The sequence below is a fragment of the Cinclus cinclus genome, chromosome 1, assembly GCF_963662255.1.
Source record: "Cinclus cinclus chromosome 1, bCinCin1.1, whole genome shotgun sequence".
NCBI lineage: Eukaryota > Metazoa > Chordata > Aves > Passeriformes > Cinclidae > Cinclus > Cinclus cinclus.
The window spans coordinates 138,909,831-138,937,051 of NC_085046.1; the positions used below are offsets into that span (position 1 = coordinate 138,909,831).

General features: G+C 39.7%; 1 protein-coding gene across 1 annotated transcript in view; it reads left to right on the plus strand.

Moving 5' to 3' along the window:
* Nucleotides 1-27,221, plus strand: part of DEPTOR (DEP domain containing MTOR interacting protein) — a 75,211-nt gene that overhangs the window by 6,529 nt on the left and 41,461 nt on the right. The window contains exons 3-4 of the mRNA XM_062491381.1: nt 19,515-19,693; nt 21,701-21,824. Of these exons, the coding sequence (XP_062347365.1) occupies nt 19,515-19,693; nt 21,701-21,824 (303 nt within the window). The remainder of the gene's footprint in view (nt 1-19,514; nt 19,694-21,700; nt 21,825-27,221) is intronic.

The window sequence follows — 27,221 nt, forward strand, 5'->3', positions numbered from 1 at the left end:
TTATCAGGTCCCAACAGGGGTAGCTGCTGCATGCTCTGAAGAAGAATAAAGCCCTTGTAACACAAATCTTGGCTGTGGTCAGTAGCAGTGTCTTGCAGCAGTGGTGGGTTCTGGATGGTGAAGGATGATCTGTCTGAAGCTTCCAAGGTGGGATTCTGTCAGGAATTGGATTTCTGGTTTGGGAGGTCAACCCCAAGCCTAAGATTGACATCCTGAAAGCACAAAGGGAAATAACTCCCAGGTGTGGAGATGCAGAGAGGATACAGTGTGTATCAAAAGGGGTAGGGAGCTCTGGGTACCCTCTTTGGGAAAGGATCTGCTCTTTTTGCCCCCCAGAGTCACATCAGTAAAGTAAGAGACGGACTGAGCCAGGAGGGAGGTTAGCCAGCTTTTACTATTAGGTACATGGAAAAGGACGAGGGGGATCACTTTATTTTGATTGAGGTTTCTGTAGATTCCAGTACTTTTTGAAGTGTAAAACTCACAGAATTTCAGTGGTTTTTGTAATGTAGAACTTAAGAAAGTGAAGGATATTGTCACAGCAGCAAATGTCAGCCTCTCTGCAGTCCAGCTAAGTTCCTGACATAGACTTCTTTGTCCCCATCATTAAGTGTCCAGGTACTGAAAGCCAATTTGGTGGTAGCTCTGGACTTGGGCTCTGCTCTCAGAAACAGACATTGCCTTCTGAGGCTCAGGGCCCTTCTAACTCTCTAGCTATGTGTTTTTATTTTCATAACCCTGGTATTGTTATTCTGTTAATTCTCTTGCTTCTACCATCCTGGCAGAACAGACTTGTCTAAGTCCCTTTGCTAACTCAAAGATACTTCTTTTTTCCTGTGTTCAAGGCCAGTCATCTCCTCAGAATAAATTTAAGTGGAAAGAGGTTAAACTGATGAAGAACTGAAAACGGGGATCAAAGACTGGGGAAGAAGCAAGAGCTGATCAGGTTGGGTTTGTGTATTTGGTCTTGGAAGAAGAACTGTGTTGAGGCTCTAAAGGTCAATAAAGACAGAAAGTGTAAAGTTTGAAGTCTCAGCAGGACCACTGGCATTTGTTGAGGGAAGGATGCATTTCATGTGTTAATCGTGGTTTGTTGGTTTTATTCTTAAGCAAGACCAGGACATATAAACCATATATTTTAAACTATTTTAATGTAAAAACCACTGGAATTAAATAGGTGCTCTTGCCTTCCAGTTCCCTCCTCTGTTTTTCCTCTCCTTTGGACTGGCTTAAGCATCTCTGGACCATCCCCATACGGTGGCCTGCCCTGGGGAAGTGATCAGCAGAGGTTTTAGAAGGCTGGTATTTCAGTTGGGTCAGTTTTACAAACCAATTTGCCACATGACCACAAAAAAGCTTTCTCTGAAGAAGTACAGGGGGAGAAATGTGTGCTGGCTTCCCCCACGTCACTGAAATACGTATGGTTTGAGGCTGTGGTTTACTGATAGTGCAGATCTAACTGCAGGCTGCTACTGCCCCACTCTTATCACTTCCCTTGCACTTCGCACTGGTGTTTGTCTGGGATCAGAAGTTCAGGGAACTGAAGCAGATGAGGCCAAATAAGAAAAATTTAACTTTCTAAACAGGTTCAGCATGAAGTCAGACCAGTGCCAGCACTGGGTTGAAGGAGACAGAAGCACATGGTCAAGTACAGGGAGAGGGAATGGTGGCAGCAGCTACTGCTGGTTTGCTAGACCACCACTTAAGGGTTTAATTTGCTGGATTCCCATTAAAACGTCAGACTCCAGTAGAAGACAGATTGCAAAAATGGTGTTGAGTTTAAAATGTGCAATGCACATGCTATTACTGGACAGGAACAGACACTAAGTTTGACAATGGTTTTTTTTTTTTTTTTTCACGGCTTTTACCTTTACTTGTGCACTCCTGTGAGAGTATTGTGCATGAATGGACATTCAAATACTGGCATTTCATGTGTTTTGAAATTTCTACTGGGCAATTTGCATGACCATCTTATCACCAGTGTGACAGCACTACTTCAGAATGCAACCCTGACCTTAATTATCAGCTTTTTTTTTATAGTTTTCATCTTAGCAGTGCCTCAATCTACTAAATACATTCAGATCTCTAAGGTGCAGTTACAAATAATTAAAAAATGTTCCTAAACTTGCTAAACTATATTCAGAGTGAATATAGAAGCATGTACTCACATCACAAGGCTGTAATTCTCAATTTCCTTGCAGTTGTGCGCTTGGGTATGTGGGCTACCACAGCTGTGTCACAAGGTTTTGCAGGCAGATGAGAGTTTTCTGGTTTTTGTGGGGAACCAGGGGTAGATCATGCTGTGGGTTTTAGGGGACTGTTGGTCCAATGTGTCTGGCTACTGCTGCAGAAAGGAGCAGCCCGATTTCCTTGGTCTGGGGCTTATGCTTCATGGCTGATGCACTGCATTGGTGTGAGTCTGAGCCCATGGTGAACAGTCTGGGGGGCTCAGCCAGAGTGCCATCGTGTCAAACCAGTGCTGATGACAGTGTAAGGGGTAAGATGAGCTGGCCTGAGGTCAGGGGATGGGGACCCCGCAGTGAGATTGGTTTCTCAGGGAATCAGTTCTTGAAGTTAAAAGTACAGCTCTGCCAGTCCAGAAGCCCCTTCTCACCTCTGTTCTTGCCCTGCTTGACCCATGTCAGGTTTTTGGTAGAAATCACAGCAATGCTAGGCAGGATTTGGGTGACTCCATCCAAATGGGTCTGTGGCTGTTTGGGTGAGGGTGCCTCCTCTATTAAGGCAGAAAGTACAGACATGCTCACTTGAATGTACAAAAATCAGATGATAAACTGTTACTAAGCGGTTGATCAGAGCAAAAGCCAATGCACCTAAGAGATGGTGACAGTAAAGATGGGAGCTTGAAAGTCAAGTATGGTAATACTTTGGTTTGAGGGAAGAGGAGAAGGCAGTGGAAGGAATCTAGGAGATGGACACTGTTACTCTTCTGAAGAGCTGTGGCAACTATATTTCCAAGCTGTAATGCTAGAAAAGATTCAAACAAGATCTTGTTTGTGTAGGACAGTGCATAGGAGACTTGAGGTGGAAAAGAATAGGGAAGGATAACTTGAAACAGAACTTAAACTTTCTGGGGGAGTGGTATAGCTGTCCTGAAAGGGGCACTGCACAAGGAATCTGCAGAGAACAAAGTTCTGCTGATGCAGCATTACCATATTTATTTTATCCTGTATGAATCTTACTTAGATGCTGTACCTGGTTTGGGAACATTCTCCCACCCCTAGTAACGCAGTGGCCATCCAGCACAGCAGCCTTTGACTTCGTGTTATGGAGGTTTGTGTGGGTTTGCTGCCTTGCTTCTCACACTAAGTACTGTTGGGTGTTTTTCTATTAGTGTTCAGCTGAACTGCTGTGCAACCCACTGGCTGTGTCTGCACCACTCACCTGTGTATTGGGCCAAATTTATTAGTGTCAATTAAAAACAAGTGTTTGTATGTCGTGTCTGTTGCTCTTTGTGTTGTGACTTGTATCTTCAAGGCTGCTTAAATCAGGTCTGCCTGTCCCTTTGTGATTTTACAAGCCAGTCTTGGCCCTGATTTAAGGGGCAAGACATAATTACAATATGGTTAGCAAAAACAATGATTTTTATTTTAATTCCAGTGAATATTGTAAAATATTCACAGGAAGCTGAATATTTCAGGGCTTATCTGAGGAATCAGTACAACATTTATGCTCATCCTCTTTGGAAGGAGAATCTGACAACACACAGTCAACACATCACTCAAAGTTAGGATTGCAAGTAATGGAAATAAGTTCTGGAAAGGTATTAGCTAGGCATTATTTATAGCAGTGATTGTCAGCAGTGAAACAATTTCCTTTCATTTTTTTCTGAAAAGATCCTTGTCTTGATAATCATACATCCTTTTCTGCAGTAGCATATCATTGTATATCTTAGAAATTAGGGTGATATAATAGAAAGCTGTTAATTGTTTCCTGATGCTCAGGATGTAATTAACTTACACTTTCCTCTAGTTGAAATTGATTTATTTTTACTAAGATGTAGAAAAAGTAACTCTTATCTTAAACTGCTATTTTGCTGGTTGTTCAGTGGAAACAGAGAGAGGCTGTCACGGGAAGAAGCTCAAAGTAGTGTTATCATGTATAAATTCTGAAAGAGATTGTACAAATACCATTTGGAGAGTGCCTAGAAGCTTAAAGACTTGCCTTGGACAATTATTTTCAAAACTCAAAGCATGTTGGACAAACTCAGACCTTTCACGTCTTTTGGGACATGACTTTAGGTGAGATTAAATGAGGTTAATAATTCAATCTCTGTGACAAAAAAAAACGGGTCCATAATAGGAGCCATTGGTATCATGTCACTATATGTCTAATTAAACAAGGGATGAAAATGGGTTCTAAAAAACACACTGAACAGAAAAAATAAAGCAAAGTTTATTAAAAGCTTTATTTTAATAATACTTATTTATAAATTAAATTTATTTAATTTATTATTATAAATTATTAAACTTATTAAATGTATTAAATTTATTATTTATTTACTTTATTATTTATTTACTTTATTTAATTTATGCAAAATTATGCAACTCTAAAATGGACGGCAGCAAATTGTCTTCCTACAGTTCAGGTTGTGGTTGGGCCAGGGCATATACAAGGAGGTGCTTAGGGCTGGGTCTGCTCAGCCTAGAGAAGAAAAGGCCTGGGGATTCTTCTGGTTACAACTACTAAAATGAGATGATGTAGGAAAAGGGGAAGAGAATTTTCCAAGGTGCACAGGGATGGTACAGGAGACAGTAGTCAAAATTTGCAAGGGATTTTCTAATCAGTTATTTAGAAATAATTATTCTCTCGGAGGGTAAGTAAAAAACTGGAATAGGAGTCCAGAGAAGGTCTGAAATATTAAAATCTTGCCTGAACATGACCCTGAGCAACTTGTACTAACTGGTTATGCTTTCAGTATAGGTTGGACCAGATGACCTCCAGAGATCCTTTCCAACTGAATATTTTATGGGGGCATAGTGTGTTGTCCTCTTTAAGCCGTGGTGGCAGATATTATCAGCTTTTTGTTATTGGCTGGAAACCAGAGATGATTATCCACACAGTGACACTGGTGGGAGGGCTTCTGAGAATGCCTCCTAACCTACTTCAGTGCCAAATCAGCTGGGTTAGTTTGCACCACTGCTCTCGCATTGCCCAGCTTTTCAAGCAAATTCAAGGATGAGGAACGTAACCAAATGTGTCCATTCCTAAATAACTCCCAAGAACTTCTGAAATCTCTCTGTTTCAACTGAGATTTTTTGAGAAGATGTGAAGGTGACAGCCTGACTCCCTTGACCTCAATGTCTTAAGTTAGGCTAGGCTTTTTCCTCAGACCACATGAGATTCATCAAATGCCAACATCACAACTCTTCCCACCACCAAGATGTCTTTCCAAGATGTTTGTGATCTGTAGATTTATGGCTCAAGAGCTTGGTGTACAGAAACCAAAGTGTACATATTTGGGACATGCTGGTTTTATAGTGATCCTTGAAGAGTGAGAATAAGGAAAAGATTGGAGACAGTGTAGAGAGTAATACGTGCTGTAAGGCCAGTAGGTCACAGTGCCAGCAATGCTGCTGGCTGTGCTGTGTTGGCATTACAGGAGGAGCAGTGATCTCAGGACCAGCCACCTGCTCCTCTTTCTCGCTGCCTGCAGGACACTCTCAGATCCTCTCACACTGTGCACAGAGGAGGGACCAGTTTGGGAGTTCATTTGTGTGCACAGGCTCCTGTGCATATAGTCCTGCAGCTCCAACTTCACTTGTGGAAATTTGCATTCACATATTAAGGGAGGAAGGTATTTGAACTATTAAAATTTTCTTCTCTTGGACGAGCAGATCTCTTCCTGTAGTTTGATTTAAAATCAAAGACATGATTTTATTAAGCATGTACCCAACCATTATCCCACCTATTTAAAAATAATAACATTTTTTCAACACACACCAAAGAATGGGATTTTTGCTTTCTCTATAAACCATTGTGCTTTATCACAATGTTGCAAGGCCTAGATCCTTTAAAAATATTTCCTCATTGGGGAAAATACAATCTCTTTAGTTTTCTATAAAGTGGTAATTTTTCCAAGTGCTATGCTTTGGCCCTACTGTAATGAATCAAACAGCAGTGGTTGAAAGATAATTGCTTGCATTCACTTTGTTGGGCTACAGAGGGGCTAGAGCTGCTCCAAACTAATGTATTAATAACTTCATATTATGTTTGTTGGTTGAATCTGTAAATCAACACCAGTTGAAACAGTGTTTCCTACATAATTGCATATGAAATATGTTTGTACCCTGTGTTGCCAGGTTTTCTTATTTAATATGGAATATCTGAGTTGAGATGGGGCCAGTAACAACAGTACTCTTGGGAAAGATAGTATAGGGCCAAAGGAGGAAGAAAGAAAGGATTGCATAAACTGTTCAGGAGAAGCACAATAAAAATGCAAAGAAGAGTTTATTTAAGCATATAGTGGCTAAGGAAAAGTTCCAGTGGAGTGGAAATTGAGAGATTTTGCTTGCAGGCTGAAAATTACACAGCATATCTTTTTATGTGAAATAGTAGTATTTCCTCTCAGAAAATGAAAAACCTCTAAAAAAGGCACAGAAAGGCATTGGCCACTTGTTCAGTGGTTTCATGTCTTCAGTGGCCACAAACCTTTCGCAATTTCTGCAGTTCATATCTGCACAGCCTACTTACATATGGACTGAAATGTTGTATATCTTTATCTACAATCTGGACGAGGGGATCAAGGGCACCCTCTGCAGCTTTCCAGATGATATCAAGTTGTGTGGGAGTGTTGATCTGCTGGAGGGCAGCAGGGCTTTACAGAGGTATTTGGACAGGGTGGATCAGTGGGCAGAGGCCAATTTTATGAGATACAACAAGGCCAAGAGTCAGGTCCTGTATTCTGTTCACAACCCCATACAATGCTCCAGTTGGAGATGAGTGGCTGGAAAGGTGACCATTGGAAAAGGACCTGGGGGTGCTGGTTGACAGTGCCTGAACAGTGATTGTTCCCCTGTACTCAGCACTAGTGAGGCCACACCTCAAATCCTGTGTCTGGTTCTGGGTCCCTCAGTACAAAAAAAGACCTTGAGGGGCTGGAGCACACCCAGAGAAGGACAACAGAGCTGGGGAAGGGTCTGGAGCACAAGCCTGATGAGCTGCAGCTGACAGAGGTAGGAATGTTAAGCCTGGAGAAAAGGAGGCTCAGGGGAGACCTTGTCACTCTGTACAGCTCCCTGAAAGGAGGCTGTAGCTGAGGTGTGTCAGTCTCTTCTCCCAAGTAACAAGCAATAGGACAAGAAGTAATGGCCTCCGGTTGAATAAGAGGAGGTTTAGATTGGACATTATGAAAAATTTCTTCACTGAAGTGGTTGTCAGGCACTCTAGCAGGCTGCCCAGGGAAGTGCTGGAGTCACCATCCCTGGAGGTATTTAAAAGATAGGGCACTTAGGAACCTGGTTTAGTGGCAGACTTGCCAGGGTTAAGGGTTGGACTTGATGATCTTACAAGTATTTTCCAACAAAAACATTTCTATGATTCTGTGAATCTCACATTCAACTGGTTTTGGTTACATTCAAATTAAGACCTAACGTACACTGTACTGTGCCTTTACAGCCAGCACAAATAAGAGACTAAACCTTGGCACGTGCTGTAGCCATCCTTCTTGTGCCTGGGTAGCTGCAACAAGAAGTGCCTGTGGTCTCTCTGCCCAACTGTGCATCTTCAAACCATCTGAGGAGCAACCATAGCCAAGCTCCGACGGATCTTCCTTTCTTCAAGACAGGTGACGTCAGGGCTGATCTTGAGATGATAAATTGGATTAACACAGTGTTGGACCATTTACACCAATGATGGGTGAATATCTGAGCTTGTGTGAGGGCACAGTGAAGGCCTGAACCACTTCGCTCCTCTTGTCCTGTTGCCAATCGAAAATCTATCTCTGATTGTGCAGCATGTGTTTTGGATTCACGTTGAGGCCCAAGACAAAGTTTGGTGTATGCTGTAAATATAACCATGTTGTTATAATCTAAATCCAGCAGCATTCTACAGGGGCTGATGACTATGTAAAGCTGATGCTGTTACTTGGTGAATAAGGTCAGGGTGCATGGTCTGAGTTCTTAAAGCAGTAAGAAGTCACATTTTGAATTTATTGTCAGCACATAAATACCTGTTCACTGAGCTTTCTGCATGTGTGGAGAGAGAATATTACATACAAGGAGAAATGGCAAACACATGGCCCAGCAATGGGAGCAAGCTGTTGAGTAGAGCAGCAGAACTTCTCTGGACTCCTTAGGGATTTATTTGTTGCTTTAAAGGAAAACTTCCATTTAATCTTAAAAGGAGACGAGGAATGCTTCTGTAATATTAATATTTTCAAAGCTTATATACTTGTGAGCTTTCGACAAGGCCTAATCAAACAAGACAAGATCCTTGATAGCATCCTGACAGAAGGAACTATTCATAAAGAGTGGTTGTGCCACAGCTGTATATCTGTTCATATCATAATATATGAGATGCAAAAAAATGCTGAGCTAATCAAACAAAACCATCTCCAGGCTAGATTTTGCGAAAGGAAAATATTTTAAATAGATTCAGTATTTAACTATGATTTTTAATAATAGATTTTCCTTAATGATGAAGCTCTTCATTAGCCTACCAGAATTTAGGCAGTGAGCAACTTCATCCCATTAAATAATCCCCTTAAATTCACATACCGTAATTCTTGCTGTTATGTGTTTGCATGACCTAGATAAAGAGATATTTAAAACTGATAGAATGTTTTTTTTGCCATTGAAACATTTGTGTCAGAGAGCAATCCTTTTCTGTGTTTAAAAAATAAATGCAGTAGTGTTGTGTTGCAAAATTGTTGAGTAAAATCATTGTTACCATTGGCGTGCATTCATTTGGAACTCAGCGTAGTCTGGGGCAGTCAGTAGATTTCTGAGACATTTTAAATTTTTTCATCTGCACATGGTGGTTTATTTTTTCTTTTTCTTTTGGCAGTGAAATCTTATTGAATGTTAAAGGATTTTCTGTAAGAAGAAAATGTATAAATGAGCAGAATGTTAATTTGGATTATGCTGCTTTGTTGCCTTCAGCTGACTGGAAAGGTCATACTGGCTTATGTTTTACTCTCAAAGACAAGATAATTTAAGGGAATTCTAAAAGGCTGTAAGACCATTTGATTCAGACTTCTAACCTATTTTGATTTATTCACTTTAATAATTAAATACTCTATATTATTTCAATAAATAAAATAATGTGCCACTATATAAAATTAGACACATTCCAGGCTAAGAAGACCAAGCTGACTATGACTATATAGACTGGTTCTTTGCAGTAACTTCACAAGATCTCAGGTTAGAAGTTGGTGGTTCCTACAAACCTGGTGATCTGGATCTCATGAGTATGGGTCAATGTTGCGTGTGGAGGCAGGAAAGCCAACTGAGTTCAGACATGTAGAGACTTCATCCAAGGGTAAAATGCAGAGCTGGGCTGTGGAGATGGCAGAAGGATCCTCAGCCACTGCAGTTCCTCCTGGCTTCTACACTTTGATTTAGCAAGGAAGCAGAGCAGACCCTTGGTCTCTGTGCATGCTGCTCCCCAGCTGATGGGGCTTCCCCACAGCAGGTCCCCAGCTCTGTCCTGACAGTTGTATGCCACAAAGGTTGTACAGTTTCCTTCAGATGCTGGAGCAAAACATGCCACTAGTTTGGTGTTGACTGGTCAGTTAAATCCCCATCCTTCCAATCAGCCAGGTAAGGACTATTGAATGCTTGCCCTGTAAAAATTAAAACCAGGGAACACCCTGTGGCAAAACCAAAGAAGCATGTTTACAAAATGGGAACATCTCTTGTACTTACTGCCCCTGAGTTTTGGCAAACACACAAAGAATGTCTGTATATCTGCATATACGCTTGTAATAAAAGCTTTGATATAAACAGCAAATGTCTCAGTATAAGCAGCATTTGAACTTTTCTTTTTTGCTGCTGACATGAACCAGGACTTTAGAAAGGCTGAATCCTGATATAGTGCATTCAAAGGCCAGCCTCTGTTCTTTCACCTTACAATATTCCCAAGGTTGTTTGGAGATAGCAGTGTAAATAATTATAAACCACAGAACTGGAAGGTCATCTGAAGAATATTACAATACATAATCCTTTGATATATTTATTACTATTATTGCTTTAAGTAAGAATTAGAAATCTTTTCTCCAAAACTTAGTCTAATTCTTATGTTGGGATCCATCAGCATTACTTAAATAGCTTTTCTTGCTCTCTGCTTTTAACTCACCTGAAAGATTACAGACAGCAAATCTGTTCCTCTCACTTTTTGTCTAGGTAAGGCCAGACTCCCAATCCAGTATGTTTTCCTCTCTGCTCATGAGACCAGCTCATCATTTCTCATACCAGAGTGGAACAACATCATTTCATCTCCTTGAGCTGATCATTCTTGAATGAGACATCACGAACAAAGCACAATATTTAGATAATGTTCTGTAGTATCAGATACAATGACATAAACAACTGGATTTCCCATCATTTCTGGAAACATCTCTGTTAGTACAGTGTGAGGTTGCCCTTGTTTTTTGCATGGTCTCAGCCAGTACTCAGTGAAAGTTTCACTACCACATATTTAGCTATGTCTTACTCTGTTGCTTTTAGCCTCTGAGTTCTCAGTTTTCAGCAGAGCATTTTGTTTTTAGTGCACAGCCATACATTTTAGTCTTACCTGTTCCTCCATGTCTGTTTATGAGCTGTGAAGGTCATCCTCTAACAGTTTAATTGCCTCTAGGCAATCCAGTCAAATGGATCATTACTTTCAGTGTTTAAAAATCTGCATCAGTTTTCCAGCTTTGCTTTACAGTTTAGTGGTCAACCACAGAATTTCAATAGACTTCTGGAAGACAGTGGAAGGATCTCCCTTGAATCATGTCTTTGGTCAGGGCAGCATTCTGCATATTGTGGTGTTGCCAGCTGGAAAATGTAAAAAAGCATGTTTCAGTGTCAAAACAGTGTCAAAATGGTAGATTTTTTTTTAAATTTAATGAAATTCAATACAAAGTGCCTTTTCTAGTGAGTACTTTAGCACTTTTTGCTATCACAACTTCCTTCAAAATAAAAATAAATCCTAGAAATGCAGTTATACTAAACATGAAAAATCAGAAGCTATTCATTTAGAATGTGAACAGATAAATAAAGTTTGATGGTTTTAATGCAATGTATTGTATATTGAAATAATATTGCATGTCTATTCATTTTAAGATGGACCTATGTATTTGTTGGAAGTGAATAAAATCTTTTGAGTCGTATCCACAGTAAAAAATAAGTTTGTTAACAATTGTACATAACAGTAAGTATTTTATTACTCATTATCTTACCTGTCAGGTACTGGATATTTATTCTTAATGACAGTCATGATTCAGCACAGTATTTGGATAAGAGTTCTACATAGAGATGGAAAACAATTTCTAAATGCAATTGATGTATTACTGCAGTATGACACTTTATTAATGATGATGGCAGATTTTTTTTATTCTGTCATTCAGCAGTGTTGCCAAAGACCACTGAAAGAAGTCCAAACAGTTGGTGCTTCTCTGAGAAGTGCAGAATATCAGGGAGAAAATCTCCTGCAGGTCTGTGGTTCTCAGGCTGAGAGCAGCCATTTCTGGAAGGACGTTGAGCTCAGAGTTACCCATGTAATGTCCCAGCAAAACTATTTGTCACTTACTGACAGGATGGGAGAAATACGAAGCTGCACTCAAGATTAGGCACTGATTAGTTTGATTTCAGTTCTCCCATGGATTTCTTGTGTTATCTCTGGTCCTTTTACTGTTTGCACTCTGGGTTTGTTTGACACTGTGCTGTGTTCTGGGCGTTACAGATTTGCTCTTCCCCAGATGTGCTGAGAGATGGGTGGTGAAAAGTCCTTGTTTCTCAGGTGGTCTGAAACTTGCTGCACACAGTGCAAGTGCCTACCAAGGTTAAAGTCAGCTTTTCCCTCTGGATAAAAAGCTTTGCTGCATAAGGGACTCCAGCCTGTTACTTTTTTGGTTCTTTTATCCCCATGGCATGCCAAGTGCATCCCGGAGAGGAGTTCTCACGCAGCAGGGTTTTCTGGTACCCACAGCTGTTTGTGTCCTCGGTGCAGCCCCTCTTCTTGACTCCAGTGATGCAGGCTTGTATTTGAGCATCCTATTCTCCATCTGCTGGTCTGTCTCTCCAGGTTCCTGAATGGCAGTGCTAGCAGGAATATCTGTAGCAGTAGGATTTTGTCTCTCTGACCTGTATTTGCCTCTTTAGTCCTTTTAGCATTTCAAAGGAACGTTCTCTTCTTCAGCCATGTTACTGAGATAACAGGCCTTCATTCCCTGGCACAAATTTCATTGATTTTCACTGGCCTCCCTTGAGACCTCACTGCCTCTTCCTCAGTTTGCTATCCATAAAATAATTCCTTTAATGAGAGGTATTTTTGCATAAGTGCACAAGAGCTGGTGAGCTTATTACCATGTTAATCCATTCATAGGATGTCTGTAATAACAGTTCTGCTATGGTTTCTGGTCTGTACTTTGAAATTTTGTTGGTCTTCAGCTTAGATTTGGGAAAATGTCCTTGCAAAAAAATAATCCTCACAGTACACATTGATTTAATAAGCCTAAGAATATCCATGCAATGGAGACACAGAAAATAAATGTGGATAAAAAAACCTAGTTGACGGATATTAGCAAAGATTACTTGTTTTTGAGTGAAAAGTACATCAGGTCTTTTGGGCATCCCTACAGTAGTATCCCATAGACTTAGACCTGCATTCATTTGTCCTGTAATGCATCCCAGTGCATACATAAGTGAGTGAGAAGCACAATTATGTCTGACTTCCATTTGGAGAAGGAGGGCTGTGATTTGCTGAGTTCTGACAGCTTCAGGCTGGAAAGTGAGCAGCCTGACTGAGACAGGCAGACTTCCACTTCCCTTATATGACTAGAGGCAGGTAAAATAAAAGCTTGTATTCTGTGTTTTCCTCTTTATAAAACCCAGTTTTATGCTTTCCAGCAAGACAGAATCTCTCAAGGTTCAAGTGCACAGGCATTTAGATATATTATTCATGTTTGAACACATTTTACTTTAAAGTGAAATGCAAGTGAAATGGCTTGGCAGTCAGGGAGATTAGTCACTTCACAGCTTCTGTGTGTTTTACAAGGGGTCTCTAGTTTTATGACAGATTAATACAAACACAAGATTTAATTTCCTCCGCAGTCTGGAGTACTCTAGAGGCTGTGGCTCTGAGTTTCTGGCCTGAATTTGTGGACTGAAGGAGATTGTCTGAGACACATCATGTTGATTTTATCCCAGACCCTGAGCAATGCCTTTGTCTGTTTCCCAGAGTTTGCTTTGAACCTGACAGTGTTAGTAAGATGCTATGAGTGTGGGGGATGTCCTTGTGCATCTTTGGTTGCAGGCTCAGTGGCCTTAGTACTTTCTGAATGTATAAAAAAAGACTTCATAAAAGAAGCAGCCACAATATTTTATTTAAAGCCACAGGGACACTGATGAACTTTCATTTCTTTGGAAGATTTAGGATTTCTTCTGCAGTGCACCAAGAGATGGTTTATTTGAAGTCTATCTGGCTCTGTGTTCTGGCATCTCCTCACTTTGACTACATACATGGCTGTGGGCAAAAAAGGGGAGATTGCCACAGTGATGAGAACTGCTATCAGGAGCTGCTTTGAAGACACCCTTTCTAAATGTATTTGTGATGGCAGAATTCCTACTCTGCCACAGCTACCAAAACAGAAATGTCTTCATCCTATTTCCAGTATGACCCCATGTTATAAAGGGTAATTTAGCTCCTGTGAATATCAAGTGACAGAACTTAGTGATTGCAGAGCTGAAGCATAAATAGAAAGAGGAACAGGCAGCAGTGAAACGCTGACACTTCGGCTGAGACTTGGCAAGCCCAGCTGGAAATGCTTGTTCCAGCAACACACACTGCATTCACAGAGTACCTTCACCATTGCCTCTGTGTACAAAGTTCATATCCTCACTGAACTATTTTATTTATTTGCTGACAGTGCAAAGGCAAAAATTTGGTATAAAGGACATTTTAAGTAGTTTTTTCCTGGGCGTGTGTATATACACAAATGCCACCTTATGCTAATATATTTTGTAATTAATCAGGTGTGTAACTGACTTGTAAGTTTTAAATTTCAGTGGGACTTCTGCTTGTAAGTCACTAAGATGCTTTGGAAAATGTGATCTTTTAGTAAGATGCCCATCTACCATCTTTTAGACAGGTCACATGCTTATGCTGGAAACACCTGACTTTGTGACTGTGTTTTTATCTGGTAGGATACAAAACTGTTCTATTTCAAACAGAAAGGGGCAATTCTACCTGCCAGTGGAGCACCTAGGATGTCCCTTGAGGAGAGGTGTGAAAAACCTATGCTCTTTGGCCTCCATGAATTGCCCTTATCTTTGGCAAGATACTTCTTTAGTCCATATATGTTTCTCACAAAAGACATCATGACTAGTATTCCTAGGAAATAAGTAAATCCTTCTCTTATAAAAAAATCTGTATTTACATGAAACTTGGGAAAGAATTTTAAGATGGTAGAAAACATCTTCAGGGCTTTGCCTCTCTGTATATAGCTGCTATTTTTCAGGGGACCTAATACATTTTTGTTCAGTTTACCCAAATTTGATAAAATTGTAGTTCAATGAATGCTGCCTGGCAGTGCTCAGTGTGGATTAGTCACTGCAACCAAGGGTGTAACAAGGTATAATGCAAGGTGTAACACAGCAGTAACCCATGAGCATGCCAGAACTCAGCAGCAGCTGAGCATGCCGAGGCAGGACGTGCACTGTGCCATGACTAATTACATCATCAGTGTGTATTGTTCAATAATTAGTAGATCCTGATAGGCATTTCTATTTTAAGTGATCTCTTCAACTGGTATTTTGTTCTTCCATGAAAAAAAGATGTTTCATCCAAAGCATTGTGCACAGGAGGTTGAGGGGATTGATTCTGCCCCTCTACTCCACTTAGGTGGGATCCCACCTGGAGTGTTGTGTCCAGCTGTGGGGTCCAAGCACAGGAAGGACATAGAACTTTTGCATCAGGCCCAGAGAAGAGCCCTGAAGATGGTTAGAGAGATAGACCACCCCTTGTGAAAAAGAAACAGACAGAGAGTGTTGGGGCTGTGCAGCCTGGGGAAGAGAACTTATTGTGGCCTTTTAATAATTAAGGCTTAGAAGAATGATGGGGATCAACTTTTTAGTAGGGCCTGTTGCAACAGGACAGGGATAATGGTTTAAATTAAAAGAGGTAAATTCAAATATAAGGATAGATACAAGGAAGACATTTTTTACAATGAGGGTGGTGAAATACTGGAATAGGTTGCCCAGAGAGGTGGCAGATGCCCCATCCCTGGAAACATTCAAGGTCAGCATGGAGGGGTTCTGAGCAGCTTGATATAATGGAAGATGTCCCTGTTCATGTTGGACTAGATGACTCTGAAAGGTCCTTTTCAACCCAATTGTTTGTGTGTCTACGATTCTATGATTCAATTGTAAGTACATTTCATGTGTGTGGTTGTTTCAGGAAGGCTAAAACAGGTGAAAGAATGGAGCACAATGTGAAAGTCTTCATACCATGTTGTCCATTCAGAGTGTCAGGGACCAGCCTGTTCCTTGCACATTTTTTTGAGCCTTGCTAGGATAAACATAGGGACTACATAAGATGTAGAAAGTGGCAGATTAATTATTCAGAAAACTACCAGGAACAACAGCAGGTTTTTAATTTTTTTTTCATTCATAGAACTCAAGATGGGATAATGCTTTGTAAGATCTATGTTAGCCAAGCACAAACTACTAAACTTAATAGAGGGAAGTAGCTGGGTGAGATATTTGGACTGTGGTTCAGTTAGTGATAGATATCCTTACTGTATTTATCCAGCATGTTGGCCTTCTCTGGGGTTGGAAAGGAAAGCTAATGGTGCAGGCACTGTCTCATAAATCCTTACCCACTGGTTCAGAGAAGAGGCAAGGAACTTCAGAATGCTTAATGTGCCTGGTGGAAATAAAAATGACCCTGTTGGTGAAAACCAAAATGCAAGTTCCATGTAGCTGCAAGAGCAATTTCATCCCAAGTTAGTGCCTGATTCTTCATTTCTAGGCAAAAATTTAGATTTTTGCTGTTATCATGAAAGTGCCTAATGCATCTCAACAAATAACATTGTTCCAGAAAGCTCTGAACACATTTACTGCAAAGCAGGAGCAGCGTGTTCCAAGTTATCTTGTTCCATGCTTCTGTTTGGAGCAAGAGTCCCTACATATTGTCACTTAGGAACAACTTCTGTTTAGACAAACCCCCAAGGAAACTATTCTGACATGCATTCTTATAAATACAGCTTTTATTTGTTGTAAGCATGAGTAAGGGCCATGGATATAAATCTGTAAATATTAAAGGCTTGCATATACCTGTTAACCTGCACAGAGAATTGCTCAATTGCTCTGGATCTCGCTCACAATGTTTTCCTGAGATAGGTCAGACTGCAGCCTCACATGCAAAATCTGGCAGGTAATCTTGAATATATGGAATTATATATGGGTGACATAGAGGTACCCATAAAATGGTTTTCTGGTGCTAAGCAATTAAGTTGCAGAAAGTGGGTCAGCATTTCAAAGTCTTGTTGAATCAAGGTGTCCCCGTATCACCCCTTGTTTGCTTGTCTTCTTCCTCTTCTCCTCTCAAACTGGTCAGGGTTTGTCAGTCAGCTAATTCTCCTGAGCAGCTCTTGAGAAAAAACTTCTTCTAGTGAGAAAAATGTGTTTGATGTCAAGTTAGGTCTTTTCTAGTCATCATGCTGGCATAAAGTGATTAACATTACTAAAAGGGAAAACATCAAGGACTTTGTATGAGAAGCCTATTTCTCAATGCCAAGGGATAAAGAATTTACCAGTTCACTTGAGCATTGTGTATAATTGTATTCACTGGTACATTTTATTCCTTTGTATTCCATTTGATTTGGTTTCTGATAAATACTTCTGAGCACAGACACATTTTTTGAATTCCTGCCTTAACTTTTGATTGGCACACCACAATGTATACTGAATAACTTTACTTGAAGCTTCTCTATTTGTAGTTTACACTAGGTACAGTGTCAATTTATTAAGCTACTTCTCCTCCATAGAGTTTGATTTTTAGAAGATTTTTAGAGGTGAGGGAGCCTTGACAAAGAACAGCGTAAGCCACCAAAGAGAAAATATGTTTCTTTTGTGTTTGTTAGTCCAAACAAGCCTGGACAGAATTCAGTATGGTCATAATTGGTATAGACTGCAGAAGAAATTCTCACATTCAGTGGAAATTCAGGTTTGTTGAGAGTTATTTGGTCATGATTTCTTTGACTTAATGATTTTGTATCCTCTTAGCAAATTTGGATCCACTTTAGCAAATGAGTGGAAGTAGTTCAGATCATTAAATACCTATGAGTTTTATAAATACAGACAAAAAGGTATACAGAGAGATCCTTCCTCTGAGTGAGGAAAAAGATTGTAGCTGGAACCTGTCTTTTGACATGACAGAGGAATTGAAATATTTATAAGCCCACCAACTGCAGGAAAGCCTGCAGTTGGAATTTGAGACATAAACGTTCATTTCTGGGGCTCTTGACTACTGACTTTGTGAAATGTCACACCAAGCCTGGTATACTCCTATGGAGCATGTGGACAAAGAATTTTGTAGAAGGGATTTTCCCTCTTGTATCAGATGAACTCCATCCATTTAGACTTACGCTGCTGACTGGAAGCTGGATTGAGCTGCCTACCTTTGTATTATACACTCATTTTCTAGTTTTGTTCTTGCAGGTTACTCTGTGATATAAAACCAGATGAGCATTAACAGAACCTGGAAAGTATTTTAATTGTAAAGCTCCATCAGACGTACTGATAATTGCATGTTCTATAATTAAAATTGTGAATGCTTTTCTTTCTAAGCGTAGTGACAGCTGTTAAAGCACATCTGGAAAATATGCTTTGAACAAAAGTATTTTAGCTCAGAGAATTTCACAATCTGTGGGATATTTACCAGCATTTCTTTCCAGGATACTGATTTATCAGGATTTTTAATATAAAAGTCTTGCCTTTTTTTTTTTTTAAGGTTTGCAAGTCTTGTTTTGAATTCACATCCCAGATTGGCAATTCCAGTGTACTTCAAGGCTAAATGCTGCAGAACAAAGTACTACTTTGCTACTCTTTAGGTAGAAGCCTACATAAGTCTTGTCTGATGCTCTAATATTATTTCCTTCATTGATTTTGGCCAAATATTTTTTCTTTTTATTATTTTAAAGAGAAATTGTTGTTTCATACTGTAATTTCATTGAGAGGAAAATTTCTCATCCTTCTGCTCTGTGCTTCTTGAGGCTCATGTTAACACCCTTCTGTGCTATTACCCTTGTACCACCTACAATTATTATAGCATTACTCAGGACCCTTTGCAGTCAGTGAGAGTGTTTACACAGTAGGACCCTGGCCACTTGGAAATGAACAGCAGTGTTTCTGTTTGTGATAGGAGTCCAAGCACTGTCATTTCTGTGCTTTCCTCAGAATTGTGGTATAGGCATTAAAAAAATAGATTTTCTAATATGATTCATTAAAATGGAGCAAAAAAGCAAACAACTTAAATGGAACTTTAAATGGAACAAAAATTTCAAACAACTTTAAAACCTTTTATCTGCTAATTTATTGCTGTTGTTTCTTATTTTGTTTATTTGGAAAAAAATGATTAAGCATAAAGATGCAGAACCTCAGAACCTGAAGGTATTACTCTAATCAGGGTCTCGCATTCTGACCCAAGCATCTCAATCCACTTGCTTGCAGGATGATGAGGGAGATTTTACAAACAGAGAGCATTTGTCAACAGATGCCTAAGTGAGAAATCAGTTTCCCTGATTTGGAGCAGTAGGCAGCTTTTTAAGGATAGATTACGTTGTGCTGGAGCAGCTTCACACCTGAATTTTAAATCATAAATGCTATCCTTGTGCAATTGGAGGCAAAATGCAGTTACCCAACCAAGGGAGAAGCTACAGCTGCAAAAACTAATAAGATTAAAAAAAAAAAATCTGCAGCAGCGATACTATAAAATAATATGGAACACATTAGTAGTAATGTGGGAAAATTAATTCCAAATTACTGACAGTTTAATTGACCTACAGGAAGTATTTTAATGGACTTAATATGGTGTGCTGCTCTTCAGTTTTTAAAACTTTTCCACTGAGCAGAAAACAAGTTTTTCCAATTATGGGTTTTAAAGTTGTAACAAATGCTTGCTGTGGGCTCCCTCTTTGTGAGATGCCAGCGCTGGATGTGTGACTTTTCTGCCCAACACCTGCAAAGCCCATCCTGTGAGCAGGGCATGGGTGCCACTGCTCTGCTCTCATCCCAACCTTGCTTTACAGAGGCTCTTTGCAAATGATACTTACAAGGTGATTTGACCCCCAGGCTCCGACTGCATGAAGAAAAGGTCATTAAGGATCGGCGACACCACCTCAAAACCTACCCGAACTGCTTCGTTGCCAAAGAGCTGATTGACTGGCTGATCGACCACAAAGAGGCCTCTGACAGGGAGACAGCCATTAAACTGGTGCAGAAATTACTGGATCACAGCATTATCCACCACGGTAAGTGCAGCATCATCACCTGCTAAAAAGTTCTAAGCTAAATTTATTGTCTGCTGTGACACAAACTGAAATCCCACTCCTGCTCTTCAGCCAAGTATAGGAAAGGTAGGATCCTTTCCCTGCCAGAAATGGAGCATCTCTCTTGAACCGTGCTACGCAAGGTCACCTGTGTCCTGAAGGAGATGAGAGCTTGAAGAGGTGTGGAGTGATGTTCCCCATGGCACAGGGGAACTTACTGGAGACTGTGATGCTGCTTCCCTGTCTCCAGAGCAGCCCCAGCTGGACCATGTCCCCCCTCTCCCTGCTGCCCTCATTTCCCTGCTCCTAAGAGTGCAGTTCTCCAGCTGAAAAACCCATCTGAAAAATCAGCCAGCAAAAAAAAGATCATTTTTCTCACGTGGATTAGTTCCCTGGCCCTGGCCCTCACAGCAGCTGCACAAACATTAGTGCTGGTACAGCTGCAAGAAAGTTAGTGGTCTGGCTGCGCCCTGATTAATTTTCTCCTAAACTTGTTGTCTATTTGAGATCTGTTCCTTTCAGCTTCTTGAATAACAATTCATGCTGATGAAAAGACTTCCAACTCACTGGTAGCATTTAGTTGCCTTTTGGGGCACAAAGAGGCAGGGAAGCACATGAGCAAAGAAGATCCAAGGCCTCAATTTCAAGCCTATAATATTACCCATTTTAAAATGGCAAATGTACCATTTGTTTCTTTTTCAAGAGAAAACTGAGTGACTACAGACAGACGAATGTTGTCTTTATGCAGAGGTCATTGTATGTGCAGCAATGCTGCTGCTGTCTGCAGTACATTAACAACACCTTAATTAAAGTCAGAAATGCACATATTGAATGAATGCCACTTCTACAGCTTCTGCTTGGCTATTAAATGAAAATTCTGGGTTGTTATGGAAACTGGGACTCACCGTAGATAGTTAAAGAATAAAGAATAAAGTAATTACAGGGTATTCAAATCTGTCTACTTAATTCTCTATTGAGAAAATGTCAGTGAAGAGTTGCGTGGATGCCTGAGTGACTTAATTTAATTGAGCAATAGATGTTTTATTGCTGAATGCTTGTTGAAAACTCTAATGACCTTCAAGCGTTTTCTACCCCAGCATCCAGTTGCAAACTGAAGAAGAAATTTTATATATATGTATGTATGTATTAGAAATGGAACAGGTGTTTCTTGAAAATGCTCATGTGTTGCACTCTAATAAAATACATTGTGAAGGGAGCTTGGACAGGTAGATTCAGAGAGGTTCTGCAAGATGCTTAGAACATTTTTTCAAGTCCCGTGTCAAGAGAGCAGGACACCAGTTCCTGCTTCTGTGGTGCAGAAGGTCCCCCATGTATATGGGTTGACAACTGTTAGGAGCAGCTTGCTTGGAATAGCCTTCCCATCAGTTTGTGCCCTTGATGGGGCTCTGTTCTGCATTTACAAGAGCTCATTATCAGTTGCTGTTTCATAGACCTAATCTGGCATTTCTCAGTGTGCTCATGTTGTGCCTACCATTTTCTAGCAGGCATGGCAGAGCAATTGAGACAGTTTTAAGAAGGCAGAAGGCTTTGGTTTTCACTGTTTCTTTAGGAAGTCTCAGGCTTCCACAGCACTGCTAACTGATACAAATAACTTTAAGAAGTTTGGCAAACCTTAAACTACTGGGCACTCTACTCTGGTGGCCTTTAAACAAATAAGCCAACAGACTGTTTTCATCAAAAGGTTTTTTGGGTATCCAGTGGATGGACGTTTTTTGCTCTTTATGTGTGCAGCAGTACTCACAAAACTGATGGACACTTCTCCCCCTCACCAAGAAATTTGGTTACTTCTCCGAAAGTTTTCTCCAGCCTTTTGTTAGAACAGAGTGAAGTTGTGTGCTGAGAAATATAGGAGGTTGGACTCTACGTGTGCTTGCTTTGAAGCTCAGCAGTGATACCTGCTAAATGGGTCCTCAGTTACTTGACATGTATGTGAAGACTTTTTTTTTGTTTAATTATTTTATGTTTCAGTCTGCGATGAGCATAAAGAATTCAAGGATGTCAAACTGTTCTACCGCTTCAGAAAAGATGATGGGACGTTTCCCCTGGACAATGAGGTGAAGGTGTTCATGAGAGGACAAAGACTGTATGAAAAGTATGTTGCATTCAGCATTCATAATATGTTGATAATAGTGCCATATGAGGCAAGTGATACTTGTTAATCTATTTTTGAATCATCAGAGGCTTTCAATTAATGCAGGAATGGATCTGGGCCATTCCATTACTTCAGCTGAGTCCTTCCCTCTCCTGTTTTTCTTTTGCTTATCTACCATATTCATTTGAGGCATTTTGTTTAAAATCTGATGCCCCAGATTGTAAATGCATCCTATATGAGAATTCAATGTGAATTGAAGACCTTGAAATCTATTCTGTAAACATACAGAATTATTTGTCAAAATAAGTAAAATAATTACATTATTATTTGATATGTAAAAGCATAATTATAATTCTTGAAACATTAGTACACCAAAATGCATTCAACAAGCAGCTACTGTCTGTGGGAGACTCCGTATCTACAGCTTCACAGGGAGGTACAATTTTAAATTATAGGTGAGACAAATCTTCAGTGTTCCAGTCTGCAAAGTTTCAACATCAGAAAAGTTATGTTGAAAGCAGTTTCAAAAAAACCACCAACCCAACCAAGAGTATCTAATTATGACTTTAAACAGATTATTATACTGAGATAATGAATATCCCACTGGATTACTTCGATAAAGTATCTAGGTATCTTAACCATACTTCCCAATATAAAATTAAAGATATTTTTATTCAGGATGTAGAGATTTTGACATAGTACTTTTAAGCAGAGAGAAGAAAATGCATATTGGTGTATGATACAAATTAATGCAAAATTTGTGATGTCTTATTTACCAAAAAGCTTGAAGTATTGTTCTAGACTGAATTCCATCCACTCTTCTGCTTGCTTGGAGCAGAAGTGTGCAGCAGCCAGGAGAGAAGCTGTGATTTTTGATGAAGAAAATTTGTTTCCTTCTGAGAAGAAAGCACTCAGGAAACTTCCAAGTTTAAAAGCTGATAATAAATACTATTTTCAAGGTTAGCCAGCTCTGAAGATCAGTTTGGTGAAAGAGCAGTGAATCAAAAAATATAAACAAATACTTGTAAATCCCATTCTTTTTGTTACACCCATCATATAAAATTCCCCAAGACACAGTGACTGTGACTATTTAAAGTAAAAATATAATAAATTGTATAAGACGTAAGAAAATGCATCACTGTAGAAAATCCTCCATTCCGTGCACTGGGGAGAGGTGAAATGAAGCAGCCACCTTCAAACTCTCCCGTGCCTTAATAAGCACAGCATTTGCTCTTTAGACTCAGTAAACATACAGTGTCCACAAGCCTGACCCATACTCTGAAAAGCAGATTAGAGTGTCTACAGTACTTTTTTAAGTCTATATTTCTATTTCAATTATCTGTAAGAAAAATAGTTTTTTGCTGGCAAGGCTGATGTCAGTCTTTTGCATGAAAGGAGCCATGGTGTAAGGAACTCTGTTCTACCAGTGTCTGCTTCCTTCACCATTTCTCTGAATGGAGAACTATCCCCCAGCCAATGTCTGTGATCCAGTTTGTCTAACACTGTACTAGCAGAAAAATGTTCATAACTGTAGAGAGTGTTCCCATCTTGGCAAAGAAGTTAATGCCAAAAGCAGCACCTGTTTCTAAACATAACTGCATCCTTGTGAGGTGTTTGCTCCTAGGCAACGTATCTGAAGGGTTCAGAAACTTTTAAAACCAACCCTGAGTGCTAAATATAGTATAAATTAAAAATACCTGTCATTTCAAAACCAGTATATGACAGTCAAAGCTAGTCAAAATTCTCCAGGGATCATCGGAAGTATTTCATATTCATGGGAGATAAGAAGGCATACCTGGGCTATCTGGGCTTCACTCTGTTTATTTTAGCAAATCCCCTGTGCAGAGATTTCAGATTTTGTTGGCTCCCTTGCCCATGCATCTTTATTAGCAGCACCTTCACAGTTTCATTGGATACACTTTAAACTCAAAACCTAATGCTGAAAGTCAGGAAGAGTTTTGCAATGAAATGTTTGATTGTGTAATATATCTCTTGTATCAGTTTGCTGATAGCCCTGAGAAAGAAAATATTAATTCAGTGCTATTAAAATATTTACTAAGTGGCAGCAACCAGAGAAAAGTATTCATGCACAAACATTAAGTCATTTAGCAGCATATTCAACCTGTTTATCAAAATGCCTGTGGGCCTGATTGCAAGAGAAATGCAGCTAAGCCAAAGAAAATCTATCCAAATCCAGCACATTCTGAAAATCTGTGTCGAATTTTGTAGAGTTTGCTGATCTTCACTGGGCTTTGCTAATTTAACATAGAAATTATGATTATTTCCTGCTCTTTTCCACTCTCTGCATTAGGGCTGAAGTACCACTAGATTCAGAAGCCAACGTGGTTTGTGCTTGCCAGAATTGCAGACATTACCCAGCACCAGTCCATGCAGATTTGTACCCTCAGTGGGTAAAATGAACAAAATGCTTTAGGACCATCAGCAGGGATCCCATGTCACATGGGAAGAGGCATGGGTATCTTAGGGAGGTTCCTTACATTCAGACAGCTGTTTTGGGTAAATGCCTTGTTCTCTGCCCTGGGACATAATGGGAACATTAGGACTGTCCCTCTGCTGAGGAGCTCCCTTTCCTGTGTCTATTCTGCATAACCACAAAACTCCTCGTAAACAGAACTCACTTTTCTTGTGCATCGCCCCCTTCACCTGCTGTGGGCATCTTTGGTGGCTGTACCTGTGGGATTAGAAGATCTAAAATCAGTCTCTGATTGTATTCTCCCTTCATTTGCACTGAAAATCATTAATCAGTTCAGATTCCCTGCATATCATTGCAAATTTTGGTAATCCTTTCTGTGAACATGCTTTGAGGTTCAGGTTTACAACTAGAGATGAAAAATACTGGATTTCCTACAGTCTTGTCTGAAATTATTGAATAGTTTATAAGATCTAAGATGGGTATCAGCTTTTGAGCTCTACAGGACTGACCAAATAGATTGAATGAGAGAAACATGTTTCCTGTTCAACAAAACTCTCCCTGCAAATCTTATATAAATCCATCACAGCCCTTTGGTAGCTTTTAAAAAAAAAATCAAATTGTGCAGGCATCCTATTTTTATGATGTTTATAATTCTCAGTAGGGTTTGGTCAGGCACACAAGATTGTTGTTTCTTGGTGCAGTCTTGTATAGGAGCTGTAAGTCATTTCATGATGCTGACATCAACTGAGATTTTTTGAACCAGATTTCACAGTGAAAGTAGTGCAGATTTATGGTTTTAATTTCAGGGAATCTTTCAAATAATTTTGAGACAGCATTCTTGGAATCACTTTCAGTTTAACTCGTCAGTGGCTGAGTTGCTTTTATCCTCTGGTGGAGTTATTTTGATAAAAACAAGGTTAAAGATGTCTTCTGAAAAGGAGCTTGAACTTCAGTGTTTAGCTAAATACATTCATTTAATGCAGGACAATGCCAGTTTTAACAAATAATAAGTTTTGATATTAATAGCCTCATGTTTTCTTGGAACAAGGAGAAAATGGAAGAGTAAGAGGAAGTTTCCAGTTCTGCCTAATGAAAGGCCAGGTTTTTGATTGATGTAAATTGGTACAGTTTTGTTGACAGCCATGGAATTACAGTGATTTAATTCAGTGAGTGATGTAAGTCCATGGATTGCTGTGTCTGGACTTCTTAAACTGGCAATTTGTCGTGTCTGTTTGTTCACAAGTCCAAATCCTTTGCAGCGCTATTCTGGGCTTATGCAGAAGGGTGCGAAGTGTCAAACTGAGTGTTTTTCCACTTGATATTTTTCCAGATTTCTTTTGTGTGTCTGTAAAAATCTAACCATTAGCACTGCTTTTTCAAGGACCTTTCTATCTGTGACTTCAATGAGGCAGTCAACTAATTATAGACTCATCAAAGAACAATTAACGTAATCCTAAGGATATTTTTATTTGGTGCCTGCAGAGCCTGGGTAACCAGTTCTGGGTAACCATGCAGCAGATGGTACAAAAAGACACAAGCTTTGGGTTTGCTTTTTATTTTTGGGGGGGAAAAGGCCTGGTGAAAGAGATACATTTAAAGATAATTCTTTGGAGCATAGTAAGTGTGTATTAGATGTGGTGAGTGTGGGACAAAATGCTGTGAGACAAGATACTTGTAAATTAAAATATTAAAAGAGAATAAAGCCTGCAAGAGTCTGGAGTCAATATGTTGTCTTCAGCTAATTTTGACTTTCTCAGCTCTTATTCAGCTCAGAGTTGCTGGCGATGACACACCATCTAAATGAGCAGTTCACTGTGCTACCACCGACACGCAGCTGTGTCTGAGCAGCCTTTGCCTGGTTTGATGATCTGCTACCTGGTGGTCAGATCCAGTAGGTTCAGGCTTCAGGTTAGTGCTCATTAAAGTCAAAAGAAGAGTCTTTTAGGTGAAATAATAGAGGTTGGACCTTTTCAAACCTCTTCACTGTAATTTCAAATGAAACTTCTCTCTGTGTTTCTACAGCACAGATTTTTCTGATGCTTCCCAAAGGAGGTAAAGTTATATTCCATAATCTCTGGAAATGCTGTCAGTTTAAGAAGCAGATGGCTTATGTATGGATTTACTTGAATTTCAATTCCTTTATGAGAAGGGCAAAGATTAAGCACTTCCAGAATATGCCTGTTGTAGTTTAGATGTGCCCTTATTTCAAAACAGTTGGTGAAGGGAGGGGAACCTGTTAGTCTTGCATGGAAAAAATAACTTTTCCGTTCTTGAAATGTTACTCTGAAAGTCTTACCACTATTTTTAGCCTATAATAAATAAAATAGTTATAAAAATAATAGGTCAATAAGGATGTTGTGGTGCTCAGTCTCCCCCCCAAAAAGTGGAATTCTGTTTCACAAAGAAACAATTCTCATTTCTCCTTTAAAACTGTCTTCTCTTTCAGACTTTCAAACTGGCTTTTGCATTAACAAAATTTTGAGGTTTTTTTAAGACTCTGTCATTTGCATAGGTATCTTGAACAAAGAAGAATTTTATTAGTATCCTTCAGCTACTCACATGCCAGTTGCTAAGAGATTTAGAGACATCTCTTGATGTTCCTCTGACTGGTGCTACACAGAGCCAGCTGAGGCACAGAGAACTGTGAGCCTCAGATGTTAAAATATGTTTAGGTTCATGTGTAACTCACTGACTGCAGCTGCATCACCAAATGTTGGATGCACAATATTTATCTGCCCCAAATCACAGAACTACCTTTTTACCTCCTTTTGAATTTTTCTGCAGCTGTTTTAGAGCTTATGGAGAGAATTTTCAAAGTCATCTAAATGATTTCAGGCATAGCCCTGCTAACTGTAAATGCTAATTGCGAAGCTTTGAACACATTAGTCACATTCTGTTGCTTTTAAGCTAATTTTTTTCAAAGCTGATTATACAGTAACTTTTAGAGAACATTAAACACTAAA